Here is a 17,479-nt window from a genome sequence, read left to right on the forward strand (position 1 = left end):
TCTATGCTAATCCCATATCTTCCTTTCCCTTCTCTTCCCTCCTTCTATTCTATTCTATTCTCTACTCTTCTAATTCCATATCTTCCCTTCCCTTCTTCTATTCTATTCTCTATTCTATCCTATTCTAATTCCGTATCTTCCCTTCCCTCCTCTTCCCTTATTCTATTCTATTCCTATTCTATTCTTATTCCATATCTTCTCTTTGCTCCCCTTATTCTATTCTTATTCCATTCCATCTCTTCCATTTGCTTCCCTTATTCTATATTCCACTCTATTCTATTCTTATTCCATTCCTTATCTTCCCTTCCCTTCGCTTCCCTTATTCTATTCCATTCCATATTTTCTCCTCTTCTCTATTCCATTCCATATTTTCTCCTCTTCTCTATTCCATTCCATATTTTCTCCTCTTCTCTATTCCATTCCATATTTTGTCTTCTCTTCTCTTCCATTCCGTGTTTTCTCTTTTCTTCCCTCTCTCTTCCTTCTCCATTCTATTCCTAATTTCTATTCCATTCCATTCCAACTTTCCCCCCTCTTTTCTATTTTTCTTTTCCCTTTTCTATTTTCCATTCTATACCTAACTTCTATTCTGTCCTACTCCCTCCCAACTTCCCCCCACCCCAACTCTGAACCATCGGGCCTGATCCGTACAGAGAAGCCAACGTCCCCTCGAAGAACCAAACCTTGCCATCGACCTTGAGAAAGAGTATAAGGAATTTATTAGTAGTAAAAAGGGGGGAGTAACATTTGTACTACAAGTTGGCTTGGTGTTGGAGGGTTCCCCTCCCTCCTCCGCTCCTTCCCCTAAAAGAAATTGGATCGCTTCGCCACCAGCAATGACCCTAGGGGTGAGTGTGTACTTGTGTGTTTGTGTCGGAGAAGGAGAGGAAGAGGGCCCGATACAGGTCGAGGTCTCCCCACCCCGACCTCTGGGCTCTTTGTCGAGTGCCTAGCCAACCTGCGGCAGTTTTCTCCCCACCGACTCTAGAGAAGAAAGAGTTCTAGAAAAAGGAGGGGGAAAAAAACCAAAAACGAAAAGAAAAAGAGAGAGAGAGAAAAAAGAGAGAAATTCAATTGTGACGTCACACCTAGACGGGGGCCCCTTCCCGGAGGCCTTGGAAAGCAATCCTGCTCTCCTTTCGGGTTGATATGGCTCTTGGTTTCCATCCAAGGACAACACGCATGGCCAACGGCGTTGGCCGTACTCATGCCGATCTCTAAAAAGAACTTTCCCCCACTGCGGTTGGTGCGATGGGCAGCCACCACAACAGCCTCTTCAAGTCCCAGGCAACTGAGGGCATCCCTTGCTCAGCCCCCCCAGGAGGGGACAGGGTCTCTTCAGTTCAGGCTCCAGGCCAGCCTGGCCTTTATTGCTGCCCCGTTTTCTTCTCCTTTTGGAAGCTGAAACTGGTCCGGCGACTCAATTTCCTTTGCTTCTGGGTCAGGTAATCCGCTCGGGCTGTGCTGGCCCGGGATTCCAGGATGTAGTTCATCTGAAAGGAGCAGGTGGGAGGGAGGGAGGGAGGGAGAGAGAGAAAGATAAGAAAGGAAGAAAGAAGGAAAGAAAGAAAGCAGAGAGAGAGACAGAGAGAGAATAAAAGTGAGAGAAAAAGGAAGAAAAAGAGAAAGAAGGGAGGGAGGAAAGAAGAAGGTAGAGAGAAAGAAAGAGAAAGGAAGAAAGGAAAGAAAGCAGAGAGAGAGAATGAAAGCGAGAGAAAAAGAAAGAAAAAGAGAAAGGAGGGAGGAAAGAAGGAGGTAGAGAGAAAGAAAGAGGAAGGAAGAAAGGCAAAGGAGAAAGGAAGATGAAAGAGGGGAAATAGGAAGGAAAGAGAACAAGAAGGAAGGAAGGAAGAGAGAAAGAGAAAGAAGGGGAGGAGGGAGGGAGGAGGCAGTTGGAAAGAAAGTGGAAGGAAGGAAGTCAAAGAGGGAGAAAGGAGGGAAATGAGAGAGAGGAACAAGAAGGAAGAAAGGAAGCAAGGCAAGAAAAAAAAGAGAAAGGAAGAAAGGAAGGAAAGAAAGAAAATGAAAGCGAGACAAAAAAGAAAGAAAAAGAAAGAAGAGAAGGAGGAAGGAATGAGGTAGAGAAAGAAGGAGAAAGAAAGGAAAGGGAACAAGAAGGAATGAAGAAAGTGAAAGATAGAGAAAGGAAGAAAGGAAAGAGAGAAAGAGAGAAAAAGAAATAGAAAAAGAAAGAAGGAAGGAAGGCAAAGAGGAAGAAAGGAGGAAAGAAGACGAGAGAGAGGAACAAGAAGAAAGAAAACGAGGCATGAAAAAGGAAGAGAAAGAAAAGGAGGGAGAGAGGGATGGGAGAGAGGAGGAGAGAGAAAAGGGAAAGAGAAAAAGAAAAAGGAGGAATTAAGGACTGAAAAACGGCACATTATAGTTGTCACTCTTACAAATTGAATAAAACTAAATTAAAATTGCCCAAAAGATAATAGCGGTGCATTCCGTTCAATCTTTTGACAGGGTGGAGGCTGGGAATCTAGGCTGGCCCCCCCTGCGAGGACCCCCTAACTTCTGCCCTGTGGGTCCAGCCATCTGAAAAGGGCTGGGTCAAAGGGACGGAAAGCATGGCACCCCATGCCCCCCCCCAAGGTTGCCCCCCTCATCCTCACCTTCAGCACGATCTCGTTGACGGTGGCAGAGTCGGACTCAAAGTAGAGATGCTTGTAATCGTGGTTGCTGAGATAGGTGAGCTTAAATATTGCATGACCTGCCAGGGATTAGGAAGGAGGAGAAAGCAAAGAGGAGGAGGAGGAAGAAGAGGAGAAGGGAAGGAGGAGGAAAGGAGGAGGAAGAGAAGGGAAGGAGGAGGAAAGGAGGAGGAAAAAGGGGAGAAGGAGGAGAAAGAAAAGAAGGGAAGGAGGAAAGGAGGAGGAGGAAAAGGAGGAGGAAGAGGAGAAGAAGGAAGAAAAGGAGGAGGGGAAGGAGAAGGAGGAGAAAGGGTGGGGGAGGAAGAAAAAAGGAGGAAGAAAAAGGGGAGGAGAAGGAGGAGGAAGAAAAGGAATAGGGAAGGAGGAGGAAAGGAGGAGGAAGAGAAGGAGACGGAGGAGGAGAAGGAAGAAAAGGAGGAAAGGAAGGAGGGGAAGGAGAAGGGGTGGGTGAGGAAGAAAGGAGGAGGAGGAGAAGGAGGAAAAAGTGGAGGAGGAGGAAGAAAAGGAGAAGGGAAGGAGGAGGGAGGAGGAAAAGGAGAAGGAAAAGAAGGAGACGGAAGAGGAGGAGAAGGAAGAAAAGGAGGAAGAGAAGAAGGAAGGGAAGGAGTGGGGGAGGAAGAAAGGAGGAGGAGAAAGAAAAGGAGGAGAAGGAGGAAAAAGTGGAGGAGGAGGAAGAAAAGGAAGAGAAGCGAAGGAGGAGGAGGAAGAGAAGGATAAGGAGGAAAAGGAGGAGGAAGAGGGAGGAGAAGGAAGAAAAGGAAGAGGGGAAGGACGGGAAGGAGAAGGGGTGGGAAAGGAGGTGGAGAAATAAAGCAAGAGGAGGAGGAAGAGACAAGGAAGAAAAACAGTGAGGTTAGCAATCGGTTGTATACTGTGTTTTTGTGTCGTACAGAGGCATTTTAACCTGTTTTCCCGAAGACGGATGAAATCCAGAGACAACAGTCATGGAGCACTAAGCAGCATGGACCAAGAGAGGAGGATGAAAAAGCTAAGCCCCCTGGTCCAAATTCAAATTTTGCTGAAGTGGCTTGTTAGCACGAGTGCCAGGCGGTCCTCGACTTACAAGGGTTCAATCCCAGCCTCCGACCCATCCTTCCGTTCCGGGGCAGGTTGTTAACAGGTCTGGCTTTTTTTGACAGCTGACCCTCTTTCAGGGCTACGGAAAAAACCTCGGTGATTTATCTTCAAAATTCCCCCTTGGAGTCTTTCACGGCTGACAGAAGCAGAACCCGAGGAACTTTATTTCAAATCCACGTTTTTAGCTTTTTTTAAAACATAGAAACATAGAAGTCTGACGGCAGAAAAAGACCTAATGGTCCATCTAGTCTGCCCTTATACTATTTCCTGTATTTTATCTTATGATGGATCTATGTTTATCCCAGGCACGTTTAAATTCAGTTACTGTGGATTTATCTACCATGTCTGCTGGAAGTTTGTTCCAAGGATCTACTACTCTTTCAGTAAAATAATATTTTCCCATGTTGCTTTTGATCTTTCCCCCAACTAACTTCAGATTGTGTCCCCTTTTTTGAAAGGAGTCAGCTCTTTTCGCAGGCCGTTGCCCAAATCGGAGGTGTCAATAACGTTTCTCAGGCCCAGAGAGTTAACAGGAGGCCGTGGGTTCAACCCATCATGCGCGACACATCCCTGCTTAGCTGGATGTGTGGTCCTCTGACACATCGAGAAGCTGGGCTTCGTGGCGGCTGGTTTACACGCAAGATGGACGGCACAAAAAGACCTCCTGCTCCGTCTAGTCTGCCCTTGTACCTGTATTTACCTTATGTATGTACCTTACGCCTGTATTTTATCTTAGACATGTTTAAATTCAGTCCCCGTGGATTTACCAACCACGTCTGCTGGAAGTTGGTTCCAAGCATCTACGACTCTTTCAGTCAAATAATATTTTCTCACATTGCTTCTGATCTTTCCCCCGACTAACCTCAGATTGTGCCCCTTTGTTCTCGTGTTCACTTTCCTATTAAAAACACTTCCCTCCTGGACCTTATTTAACCCTTTAACATATTTAAATGTTTCGATCATGTCCCCCCTTTCCCTTCTGTCCTCCAGACTATACAGATGGAGTTCATGAAGTCTTTCCTGATAAGTTTGATGCTTAAGAACTTCCACCATTTTTGTAGCCCGTCTTTGGACCTCTTCAATTTGATCCATACCTTTTTGTAGGTGAGGTCTCCAGAACTGGACACAGTATTATTCTAAATGGGGTCTCACCAACGCTCTATACAGCAGGAGCACAACAATTCCTCTTCCTGCTTGTTATACTTCTAGCTATGCAGCCAAGCATTCTACTCGTTTATCCACACTGTTCACCCATTTGGAGACTGTCGGGAATCACTACCCCCAAAACCTTCTCTTCTGAAGTTTTTGCTAACACAGAACTGTCAATACAATACTCAGATTGAGGATTCCTTTTAACCAAGTGCATTATAACAAGGAGAAATTGAAAACCAGGAGGGTCTTGCCTTCTCTTTCTGCTCAAGGTCCCCATGGACAACTGGGGGGCCACTGTGTGACACAGAATGCTGGACTCGATGGGTTTTGGCCTGATTCAGTAGGGCTCTTCTTAGGTTCTTATATTCTAATGCAGTGGGGTAGCGAAAATGGAGCTCCACCCCAAAGCACCCAATTTGCCCTGAAAGACGTTGACTTATTTAACCCTTCCAATTTAAGGCTGTGTGTCATTCAATCTCTCAGTGGTGTAAGTTTCTTTTGGGTGGGTGTGCAAACCTACAACCTCTTGCATTCTACTCCACTTCAAGATTATTATTTTATTATTATTTATTGGATTTGTATGCTGCCCCTCTCCAGAGACTCAGGGCGGCTAACAACAATAATAAAACAGTATACAAAATAATCCAATAGTAAAAACGATTAAAAACCCATTAATATAAAAACCAAACATACATACAGACATACCATGCATAAAATTGTAAAGGCCTAGGGGGAAAGAGTATCTCAGCTCCCCCATGCCTGACGGCAGAGGTGGGTTTTAAATAGCTTACGAAAGGCAAGGAGGGTGGGGGCAATTCTAATCTCTGGAGGGAGTTGGTTCCAGAGGGCCGGGGCCGCCACAGAGAAGGCTCTTCCCCTGGGTCCCACCAAGCGGCATTGTTTAGTTGACGGGACCTGGAGAAGGCCAACTCTGTGGGACCTAACTGGTCGCTGGGATTCGTGTGGCAGAAGGTGGTCCCTGAGATAATATGGTCCGGTGCCATGAGGGGTTTTATAGGTCATAACCAACACTTTGAATTGTGACCGTAAACTGATCGGCAACCAATGCAGACTGCGGAGTGTTGGTGTAACATGGGCATATTTGGGAAAGCCCATGACTGCTCTCGCAGCTGCATTCTGCATGATCTGAAGTTTCCGAACACTCTTCAAAGGTAGCCCCATGTAGAGAGCGTTACAGTAGTCGAGCCTCGAGGTGATGAGGGCATGAGTGACTGTGAGCAGTGACTCCTGGTCCAAATAGGGTCGCAACTGGTGCACCAGGCGAACCTGGGCGAACGTCCGCCTCGCCACAGCTGAAAGATGTTTCTCTAATGTGAGCTGTGGATCGAGGAGGACGCCCAAGTTGCGGACCCTCTCTGAGGGGGTCAATGATTCTCCCTCCAGGGTAATGGACGGACAGATGGAATTGTCCTTGGGAGGCAAGACCCACAGCCACTCCGTCTTGTCTGGGTTGAGTTTGAGTTAAAGATCCAAGGAATGTTTATTTTTCGGAAATCCTTAAAGAGATTTCTTTTTGTGACGTTAGAGGCTTCGAAAATACGACAGGGGCCAAGCCCTGCTCCACCAAAAACCCCGCTACTGATATTGTCCGTTCACAAGCTGCGTCTGTCCATAAGCCCCCCAGAATCCCTCTCACGTGCTGGAAGAGATAATAAATAAACCAAATTATACTCCCGCATCCTTCCCACCGTTGCAACGGGTTCTTCCTTCTTCTCTGGGCGAGAGCTTCGTCGTCTGCACCTCATCAATCACGCCATTGTCTCCTTGAGAGCCGAGCCTTGTAAATGTCAGACCCACTCAAGTCCGAGAAAAATCCGAACATGGCAAGGAGGTTTTAATTGGGCAGCGTAATTAAATGGGCGGAGGGGAGGGGGGGCGGGCGCGAGCGAAGAAAAGGGATGGGAACGAAGAGGACCGAGGAAACCTGCCTTGGACGGGAAAGTAGAGGGTCTTTGGACGGGCGTTAAGACTTTGGAAGGGATTTGAATAACAACAGAAGGATAGAGCTGGCAGGGGTCTTAGAGATCTACTAGACCAACCCAGCTCAAGCAGAAAACTCTATACCTGCAGTTCTCAACCTTCCTACGGCTGCAACTCTTCAATACAGTCCCTCATGTTGTTCCTCCTTATTTATTTACAGAAAGCAAAGAGGGTGGGGGCAGTATGAATCTCTGCAGCGAGCTGATTCCAGAGGGCCGGGACTGCCTTCTGCCGCACGAATCCCAGTGACCGATTAGGTCCCACAGAGTTGGCCTTCTCCGGGTCCTGTCGACAAAACAATGTTGTCTGGTGGGACCCAGGGGAAGAGCCTTCTCTGTGGCGGCCCCGGCCCTCTGGAATCAACTCCCACCATAGATCAGGACTGCCCCCAACCTCCTTGCCTTTCACAATCTCCTAAAAACCCACCTCCTGCCGCTAGGCATGGGGAAATTGATTCTCCCTGGCCGTTCCGTTTTGTGTATGGTTTGTTTGGGATTTATGACTGTTTTTATATTAAGGGTTTTAACCGTTTTAATCATTGGATTTGTACTGTGCTTTGCTGTTGTGAGCCGCTTGAAGTCTTCGGAGAGGGACGGTATACAAATCTAATAAATAATAATAATAATAATAATAATAATAATAATAATAATAATAATAATAATAATAGAAGAAACATAGAAGATTGACGGCAGAAAAAGACCTCCTGGTCCATCTAGTCTGCCCCTATACCATTTTCTGTATTTTATTTTAGGATGGATCTATGTTTATCCCAGGCATGTTTACATTCAGTTCCTGCGGATTTACCAACTGCGTCTGCTGGAAGTTTGTTCCAAGCATCTACGACTCTTTCAGTCAAATAATATTTTTTCACGTGGCTTCTGATCTTTCCCCCAACTAACTTCAGATTGTGTCCCCTTGTTCTTGTGTTCACTTTCCTATTAAAAACACTTCCCTCCTGGACCTTATTGAACCCTTGAACATATTGAAATGTTTCAATCATGTCCCCCCTTTCCCTTCTGTCCTCCAGACTGTACAGATTGAGTTCATGGAGTCTTTCCTGATAAGTTTGATGCTGAAGACCTTCCACCATTTTTGTAGCCCGTTTTGTAGAATCTGATATGACCAGAATTGGTTGAGAACCGCTCACACCTCCCCACACCCTTTTTCTCCTCCAGACTGTTAACCTGGTTTGCCAAGGTCAAGGCCATCTGTTTATAGATTTTGTAAGAGGGAACCCGGCTAACTGGAAAGCAGTTTTTGTTTTATTTATTTTGCCGGAGAAACGGCAGGATATAAATCACTGTAATAAAGGAAATAATAGGGAAACCCGCATTTCCTTCTGAAACCCAGGCCGTGCCAATTGGGGAGAGGGATTACACCCTCGCTGGCAATAGTGGGGAGAAGAGGCCTCTCGTCGTAACCTGGTTGGTGATCTTCAATGAAGGACGTCCTTTCTAATGATGTAAGCTGCCTCCAACCTGCTTTGCAATGAGGGTGGGGGCTGCAAACTGACTCAGAGGTAACCCCTGTGTTATCAACCCCAGACACAAACAAACCACATCAGGGACTTTGGCGAGGCTACCAAAAAAACCCCACCACCCCAGACTGAACTATGCTGGAGAAAGTTCTCGTTCGTTCGTTCATTCGTTCCCTCTCTTGTTCTCTCATTCTCTCTCTCTCCCTCTCCTTCTCTCGTTCTCCCTCTCGTCCTCTCTCTCATTCTCTCTCTCTCTTGTTCTCTCTTTCATTCTCTCTCTCTTGTTCTCTCTCTTTATTTATTTATTGGATTTGTATGCCGCCCCTCTCCGAAGACTCGTTCTCTCTCTCTTGTTCTCTCTCTCTCGTTCTCTCCCTGTCTCTCTCTTGTTCTCTTTGTCTCTCTCTCGTTCTCTCTCTTCTTCTGTCTCTTTCGCTCTCTCTTGTGCTCTCCCTCTCTCTCTCATTCTCTCTCTCGTTCTCTCCCTGTCTCTCTCTTGCCCTCTGTTGTCTCTCTCATTCTCTCGCTCTCTTGTTCTCTCTCTCTTGTTTTCTCTCCTCCTCTCTCTCTTGTTCTCTCTCTGTCTCTCTCGTTCTGTCTCTCTCTCTTTCTCGTTCTTTCTCTCTTGTTCTCTCCCTGTCTCGTTCTCTCTCTCTCTTTCTCTCTCTCTTGTTCTCTCTCTCTCTGTTTGTGTAGGGTTCCCCCCCCCTTCTTTCCCAGGACGAATGGCAGCTCTTGAAGCAAAGGGGGGTTCAAAGGTTAAGAGATAGAGGAACAGTGTGTGTGTGTTTATGTGTGTGTGTGTAGGGGGGGCTAATATGCCTTCTTTGGGGGGGGGGGCTGCTCTGTCATCCTCTGGCTTTCAGGCAGCTTTCATTAATCTTCTGGCTCTCCTCTTTAACTAGCCATGCAGAACGCTCAATAGCAAGGCTCATAATGGGAAAGGCCCGTGCCTATTACCAGGTTAACATCCTGTTAAGCCCCGGCAAAACAATGGAAGGGGAATGGAGAGGAAACCTTCGCCTCCCCCGCCCCGAGCCCCCAGACTGGAGGAGGAGGAGGAGGAGGAGGAAAAGGGAGGTGGTGGGAGGAGGAGGAGGAAGAAGATGAAGAGGAGGAGGAGGAAGAAAAAGGAGGAGGAAAACGTAGGAAGGAAACAGGAGGAGGAGGAGAAAGGGGGAAAAGATGGAGGAAGAAGATTAAGAGAAGGAGGAAGAGGAGCAAAACGGAGCAAAAAGGAGGACGGAGGGGGAAAACGTAGGAAAGAAACAAGCAGGAAAAGGAGGAAGAGAAGGAGGAGGGAGAGGAGGAACATAAAGAGGATGAATATGAAGAGGAGGAGGAGGAAGAGGAGGAAAAAGAAAGAGGTTCTCCCTCTCTACCTTCCTCTTCCTGTTTTCTTCCTCAGTTTTCCTCTTCCATCCTTCTTTTTCCTTCTCCCCCTCCTTTTCTTCCTCTACCTTTTTTCCTTTCCTCGTACTCTTCCTCCTCTCCTTTCTCCTGTTTTCTTCCTGTTTTCCTCTTCCCTCCTTCTTTTTCCTCCTCCTCCTCCACCTTTTTTTCCTTTCCTCATATTCTACCTCCTTCTTTACTTCCTCCGTTATCCTCTTCTTCCTCTCCCCTCCTCCTTTTCTTCCCATTCCTCCTCCTCCTCTTCCTTCCTTCCTCCTTCCTCTTACACCCTTCAAGCACCTTCCCACGAAGCAGAGCCCAGCTCTCCACCTCCGAGGGCACCTTCCCGATGCCCCGCGCGAAGGTCAGCGAGCCCACCAGATGTTGCAACGTCCTCACATCTGGCGGGCAGACGCGGGGACGACGGGGGAAAGAGCTGATCTAGAGAGAAGCCTGACATGATGTCATAACATAAACTCCCTTTATGTTTGGATGGGAATGTCACGTTCTGAGGACGGGCTGGGCTTTGATCAGAAACAGGCTGCTTGGCAGGGCAAGGGCGGGTGACGTCCATCAAAGAAAACAAGACTTTTTTCCAAGTGGCTTTGTTTGAATGTTTAAGCCAAGAAGATGAATGAGGCTAATGGGGGTCGGCGCTCAAACCCTTTTGGACTGAGGCTGGGCTGGTTCCATCCACAGAACTGTTCTAGGGTCAACAGCGTTGTTTGCGACTGGTTCCCAGCCCAACCAATAATGTTTTTTTAATTTTTTAAAAATTTTTAATAGATTTTTGTAATAAAATCTGCACGAATCCCAGCGACCGATAAGGTCCCACAGAGTTGGCCTTCTTCGGGTCCCGTCGACTAAACAATGTCGTCTGGTGGGCCCCAGGGGAAGAGCCTTCTCTGTGGCGGCCCCGGCCCTCTGGAATCAACTCCCCCCCGGAGATTAGAACTGCTCCCACCCTCCTTGTCTTTCGTAAACTACTCAAGACCCACCTATACTGCCAGGCATGGGGGATTTGAGACATCTTTCCCCCAGGCTCCTTATAATTTACGTTTGGTATGTATGTGATGTTTGGTTTTAATATGATAGGGTTTTAGTTATTTCTTTTAATATTAGATTTGTGTTACTATAATATTGTTTTTATCATTGTTGTGAGCTGCCCCGAGTCTTTGGAGAGGGGCGGCATACAAATCTAATACATTATTATTATTATTATTATTATTATTATTATTATTATTATTATTATTATAACAATGTATCAATTAAACATTCACACAACACATAAGAATGTGATCAATGTTCAAAAGTGCCCACCACCAAACAACATTCATACCCCTCCACCAAAATGGGGGCATATTTTCTATATATTATTTTAACTCAAGAGCAATAAATCTATTTACATATTATAGAAACATAGAAGATTGACGGCAGAAAAGGACCCCCTGGTCCATCTAGTCTGCCCTTATACTATATCCTGTGTTTTATCTTAGGATGGATATATGTTTATCCCAGGCATGTTTAAATTCAGTTACTGTGGATTGACAAAACCATGTTTGCTGGAAGTTGGTTCCAAGCATCTACTACTCTGTCGGCAAAACAATATTTTCTCACGTGGCTTCTGATCTTTCCCCCAACTAAGCTCAGATTGTGCCCCCTTGTTCTTGTGTTCACTTTCCTATTGAAAACACTTCCTTCCTGAACCTTATTTAACCCTTTAACATATTGAAATGTTCAGATCTTGTCCCCCCTTTTCCTTCTGTCCTCCAGACTATATAGATTGAGTTCATGAAGTCTTTCCTGATACGTTTTATGCTTAAGACCTTCCACCATTCTTGTAGCCGTCTTTGGACCTGTTCGACTTGATCCATCTCTTTTCTTAGGTGAGGTCTCCAGAACTGGGCACAGAATTCCAAACGGGGTCTCACCAGCGCTCTCTATACAGCGGGATCCCAATCTCCCTCTTCCTGCTTGTTATACCTCCAGCTATGCAGCCAAGCATTCTACTCGCTTTCCTTATTGCCTGACTGCACGGTTCACCCATTTTGAGATGATGCTAATGGTGTTGGCGCTCAAACCCTTTTGGACGGACGCTGGGCTGGTCCCGTCCACGGAACTGTTCTAGGGTGGACAGCGTTGTTTGGAACTGGTTCTCATCCCAGCCGGTAACGATAACAAGATATTAAGAGAATCAGATTTTCCTTTAAATTATGCTTTGCCCAGGGATATAATCACATTAAGCTTGTTATGTGGCTTCCTTAAGACTTTAGATTATGTGTTCTTAATTGAGGCGCAGGGCTTCTTTCTGGGGGCTATAAAAATGGCAGCAGATTTTATGAAGGGCTTAAATCTTCTTAACAACGAGAGGCTCCACATACACCCCACGCCACGATCAGTCGAAGCAGAGGCTGATTTAAAAGACGCCCTCCTTTCCTTTCTTTTCCCTCTTCCTTTCTTTTTTACTTTCTAACCAAGTATAAATTCAGTCTGGGCTTAAGTGACAAGACAACTATGTAATCAGTATAGTACAGTGGGACCTCTACCTAAGAACGCCTCTACTTACAAACTTTTCTACATAAGAACCAGGTGTTCAAGATTTTTTTGCCTCTTCTCAAGAACCATTTTCCACTTACAAACCCGAGCCTCCGAAACTGTAACCGGAAAAGGCAGGGAGAAGCCTCCGTGGGGCCTCTCTAGGAATCTCCTGGGAGGAAACAGGGCCGGAAAAGGAGGGGAGAATCCTCCGTGGGGCCTCTCTAGGAATCTCCTGGGAGGAAATAGGGCCGGAAAAGGAGGGGAGAAGCCTCCGTGGGGCCTCTCCAGGAATCTCCAGGGAGGAAACAGGGCCGGAAAAGGTGGGCAGAAGCCTCCATGGGGCCTTTCTAGGAATCTCCTGGGAGGAAACGGGCCCGGAAAAGGTGGGGAGAAGCCTCCGTAGGGCCTCTCTAGGAATCTCCTGGGAGGAAACGGGCCCGGAAAAGGCAGGGAGAAGCCTCTGTGGGGCCTTTCTAGGAATCTCCTGGGAGGAAACGGGCCCGGAAAAGGCAGGGAGAAGCCTCTGTGGGGCCTTTCTAGGAATCTCCTGGGAGGAAACAAGGCCTCTACCCTTCCTGTGGTTTCCGCAATCGCATGCATTATTTGCTTTTACAATGATTCCTATGTGAAAAATTGCTTCTTCATACAAACTTTTCGACTTAAGAACCTGGTCAGGGAATGAATTAAGTTCGTAAGTAGAGGTACCATTGTATACATACATACATTGTATGTATATTAAGTATATACAAATATATTAAGTAACTGATATAAAATATATAAAGAAGAAAGAACAATAAAACTGCTGAAATGTAAGCCTAGAAATCTGAACTAATGTGAAACATGTTGGTTATATTGGTTTATTTTAATTGTTTAATGAAGTTTATCTTTAAAAAAAGAGAGAAGAAGGGTGCAGAGATTCGAATAGATACCAGAGAGGGATACCAGAGAGTTTTAACAAAGCCTCTTTGGTCGTCCGCAATTGCTTTTGGCCATCATTCAAACCGATTCTGGAGCAGGAGAGCAGGCAGAGAATGGGAGGGCGGGGTTAAGCATGCTAGCAGTTTAGAATCGTAACGTTCCCACAAATGGTCCGATTTAGGGATTGAAACGCCCTAATTTCATAATGTCACGATTGGTATACACGAGGATATGATCGTATTGATTAATTTTTAAATCGTTATTAAATAATTGACGTTTTGGTGAGCTTAGGGGTACTTATGGCCATTAATATTTGACTTTTTTTACTGTATTGTTAACAAAAGAGCAAAAGGTGTGTCTCGGTGGAGGGTAGAAGGACACACGGCCATCTGTTTGTGACACTTTTGGGCTGCCTGCGGTGGGGGGGGGGGGGAGAAGAAGACGGGAGGACGACGATGGTGTTACAAGAGATAAAACCGGGGGAACGAAATATATTGCAAGAACTCCAGAAGCCTTTATCTCTCCTCGGCCTCACCTCCTTCTGCCATAATTCATTTTGAAAGGAAGACCCCGGGAATAATTTTTGATGTAAACTCTGAGGCTAACATCGATCACTTGGCTGATAAGATCGCCAGGCGGGCCGATGAAAAGAGAGAGAGAAAGAGAGAGAGAGAAAGAGTCATTCCTTCATCAGCCTCAAAAAACAGGAACATCCCTTCCCTCCGTCCAAGTTCAAAAGCAACTTATGGAAGGGAAAGAAAAGATCCACGGGGTTCAAGTTTGAGACTTTTTGTTTGAACCCTTTTGTTCTTCTTCTTTTTCTCCTTCTTGTTATTCTTCTTCTCCCCCTCCTCCTCCTCTTCTTCTTTCTTCTCCTCCTTCTCTTCCTTTCTCCTTCTCTTATTTGCGGCATTTTATATTTTACAGAATTTATTCTTTTTCTTCTTCTTCTCCTCCTCCTCTTCTTCCTCTTCTTTCTCCTCCTCCTCTTCTTCTTCTCTCCTCCTATTTGCATCATTTTATATTTTACAGAACTTCTTTATGTTTTACAGAATAATTTCTCCTCCTCCTCCTCTTCTTCCTCTTCGTTCTCCTCCTCCTCTTCTTCTTCTCTCCTCCTCTTATTTGCATCATTTTATATTTTACAGAACTTCTTCATATTTTACAGAACTTCTTTATGTTTTACAGAATAATTTCTTCTCCTTCTTCTTCCTCCTCCTCCTATTTGCAGTATTTTATATTTTACAGAACTACTACTACTTCTTCTTCTTCTTCTTCTTCTTCTTCCTCCTCCTCCTCCTCCTCCTCTTCTTCTCTCTCCTCTTATTTGCATCATTTTATACTTTACAGAACTTCTTTAAGTTTTACAGAATAATTTCTTCTCCTTCTTCTTCCTCCTGCTCCTATTTGCAGTATTTTATATTTTACAGAACTACTTCTTCTTCTTCTTCTTCTTCTTCCTCCTCCTCCTCCTCTTCTTCTTCTCTCTCCTCTTATTTGCATCATTTTATACTTTACAGAACTTCTTTAAGTTTTACAGAATAATTCCTTTTTCTTCTTCTTCCTCCTCCTCCTCTTGTTCCTCCTTCTTCTCCCCTTCCCCCTCTTTCCCCTCCCCATCCGAAGCGTATCCATCAACTTTCCAGCCATGGCTGGGAATTCTGGGGCCCAATTCACCAATCCGGAGGTCAGTTGGGGAGGCTGGTTTACATCCCAGCGAGCTCTTATCAAGACTCCGACAAGCGAGGTTCGGGTGGTATAAGGGAGATTTGGTCCCTGAGAGGAAAGACTCGAGGGAACCCCCTAGACCAGTGGTTCTCAACCTTTCTAATGCCGCGACCCCTTGATACAGTTCCTCATGTTGTGGTGACCCCCAACCATAAGTTTAGTGCCAATTCTCCCAACAGAGCTTTAAGCTGATTAGCAGGAAGGTTAGAGAGACACCCTTACTGTAAACGCCTGATTGTAAAAATATGTTCCAAGGCGCCAGAATAGAAGCTTTAGTTCCTAACACCATTTTATCCTTCCCCATGGTCTTAGCTGACCCCTGTGAAACGGTCGTTCGACCCCCAGAGGGGTCCAGACCCCCAGGTTGAGAACCACTGCCCTAGACCCAGGGGTAGACAAAGTTGGCTCTTCTATGACATTTATTTATTTTTATTTTTATTTAGTCCAATACAAATTGAAAGTTAAGGAGAATAAAAACGTGTAGTAGTAAATATCAGGGAAGGGATAGAAGAAGTGATATGAGAATGAGACATGTGGACTTCAACTCCCAGAATTCTTGAGCTAGCATGATTGGCCCGGGAATTCTGGGAGTTGAAGTCCACAAGGCCTAGAAGAGCCAACTTTGCCCACCCCTGCCCTAGTTAAGGGCACCAGAAAGACAAGATAAGGCGGCTTACTTGGGCTCTTCTCTTCCGCAAGGTCGCAGGTGCACAGCAGCTCCGAGTCGATGGAGATTGGCTTCTGCTTAATCCAGAACTTGGTGCTGGCTTTCTGGTTGGTCACAGGGTCGATCTCCACCTTGTCACCGGAAATACCTGTAGACCCAGAGAATGTCAGTCAAGGGAGGAAGGGGAAGGGCACACTAATACACGGAAGAAGCACACGGCATGGCCCATCCCCGTTCTTTGCAGCAGTGTTTCCCAACCTTGGCCACTTGAAGATATCTGGACTTCAACTCCCAGAATTCCACAGCCAACATTCGCTGGCTGTGGAATTCTGGGAGTTGAAGTCCAAATAGTACAGTAATACCTCATCTTACGAACCTAATTGGTTCCGGAAGGAGGTTCGTAAGGCGAAAAGTTTGTAACATGAAACCATAGGAAACAATGTAAAAGCGATTAATGCGTGCAAGGGGGGGAAAAAATTGCAAAATGGCGCTCCGCTGGTTCGGGTGGCCGCCGAGAAGTGCTGCTACCCGGCTGTCACCTTCTGAAACAGCCGGGGGGCTTCTCGGTGTTCTCCCGAATGCCGAACCTGGAAGTTCGGCAAAAGTTCGGGTTCGGGAGGCTGCCGAGAAGCGCCCGGCTGTTTCAGAAGGTTCAGCCGGGCGCCGCCGCCCGTCAGAGCACCGTTTTTGAGATCGACAGTGGCGTTTTCGGCCGATCTGAAGGCTGAAACGGAGGTGGGGAATCCCAATAGGGAATTCCATGGGCGGAGCTTTGACGTCACAAAGACGTCCTTCCTGGAGGCCACGTTTCGGTTCGTATCTCGAAATGTTCGTATCACGGGGGGTTCGTATCACGAGGTACCACTGTATCTTCAAGTGGCCAAGGTTGGGAAACACTGCTTTGGAGTGTGGCAAACATATCACACCATTAATAGTATAGGGATGTTAATGAGTACTATATGTGTATTTATGCTGGGAGAGGAGAAAGGATAAAAGATAGAGGAGGAGGAGAGGAAGAGGAGGAGAAGAGGAGGAGGAATAGGTGGAGAAGAAAACAAGGAAGAAAAGGAGGAAGAGGGAGGACAAAGAGGAAGAAGAGATGAAGAAGAGAAGAAAGAGGAGCAAGAGAAAGAAGGGGAAGAGGAAAAAGGAGGAGGAGGAAGAGAAGAAGTAGTAGTAGAAGAAGAGGAGGAGGAGGAATAGGTGGCAAAGAAGACAAGGAAGAGGAAGAACAAGAGGAAGAGGAAGGACAAAGAGGAAGAAGAGATGAAGAAGAGAAAGAGGAGCAAGAGAAAGAAGGGGAAGAGGAAAAAGGAGAAGGAAGAGAAGAAGAAGTAGTAGTAGAAGAGGAGGAGGAGGAGGAATATGTGGCAAAGAAGACAAGGAAGAGGAAGAGGAAGGACAAAGGGAAAGAAGAGGAAGATGATGAGATGATGAAGAGAAGAAAGAGGAGCAAGAGAAAGAAAAAGGGGAAGAGGAAAAAGGAAGAAAAGAAGAAGGAGGAGGAGGAATAGGTGGTGAAGAGAAGAAAGAGGAAGAACAGAAGGACGGAGGAGGAGTAGAAATGGAAAGGAAGAAGAGATGATGAAGAGAAGAAAGAGGAGGAGCAAGAGGCAGAAGAAGGGGAAGAGGAAGAAGGAGAAAGAAGAAAAGAAGACAAAGAAGAGGAGGAGGAGGAGAGGAGGCGCAAGACGGAAAAGAAAGAAGGAAAGAAAGAAAGAAAGAAAGAAAGGATGAAGGCTTGGTTTAAACCATCATTCTACTATCCCGACCTCCCCAAAGAGCAACCCGAGAAGTCAATTTACTCCCCAAGAGGCTGTGCTATTTATTACAGATCCTATTAAGGTTGGGACCCTCCCCTCCCCTTCTCTCCAA

The 17,479-nt window shown here is 46.0% G+C and overlaps 1 protein-coding gene across 2 annotated transcripts in view; it reads right to left on the bottom strand.

Moving 5' to 3' along the window:
• Positions 1-696: 696 nt before the first annotated feature.
• The window catches only part of MAPKAP1 (MAPK associated protein 1), a 125,459-nt gene continuing 108,676 nt past the window's right edge, over positions 697-17,479 (bottom strand). For both annotated transcript variants that reach the window (XM_070758692.1, XM_070758691.1), the window contains exons 8-10: positions 15,615-15,752; positions 2,616-2,713; positions 697-1,493 (exon numbers count right to left, since the gene is read on the bottom strand). In XM_070758692.1, the coding sequence (XP_070614793.1) occupies positions 1,368-1,493; positions 2,616-2,713; positions 15,615-15,752 (362 nt within the window). In that variant the 3' untranslated portion in view covers positions 697-1,367. The remainder of the gene's footprint in view (positions 1,494-2,615; positions 2,714-15,614; positions 15,753-17,479) is intronic.

The sequence above is a fragment of the Erythrolamprus reginae genome, chromosome 8 (assembly GCF_031021105.1).
Source record: "Erythrolamprus reginae isolate rEryReg1 chromosome 8, rEryReg1.hap1, whole genome shotgun sequence".
NCBI classification, from domain to species: Eukaryota; Metazoa; Chordata; class Lepidosauria; order Squamata; family Dipsadidae; genus Erythrolamprus; species Erythrolamprus reginae.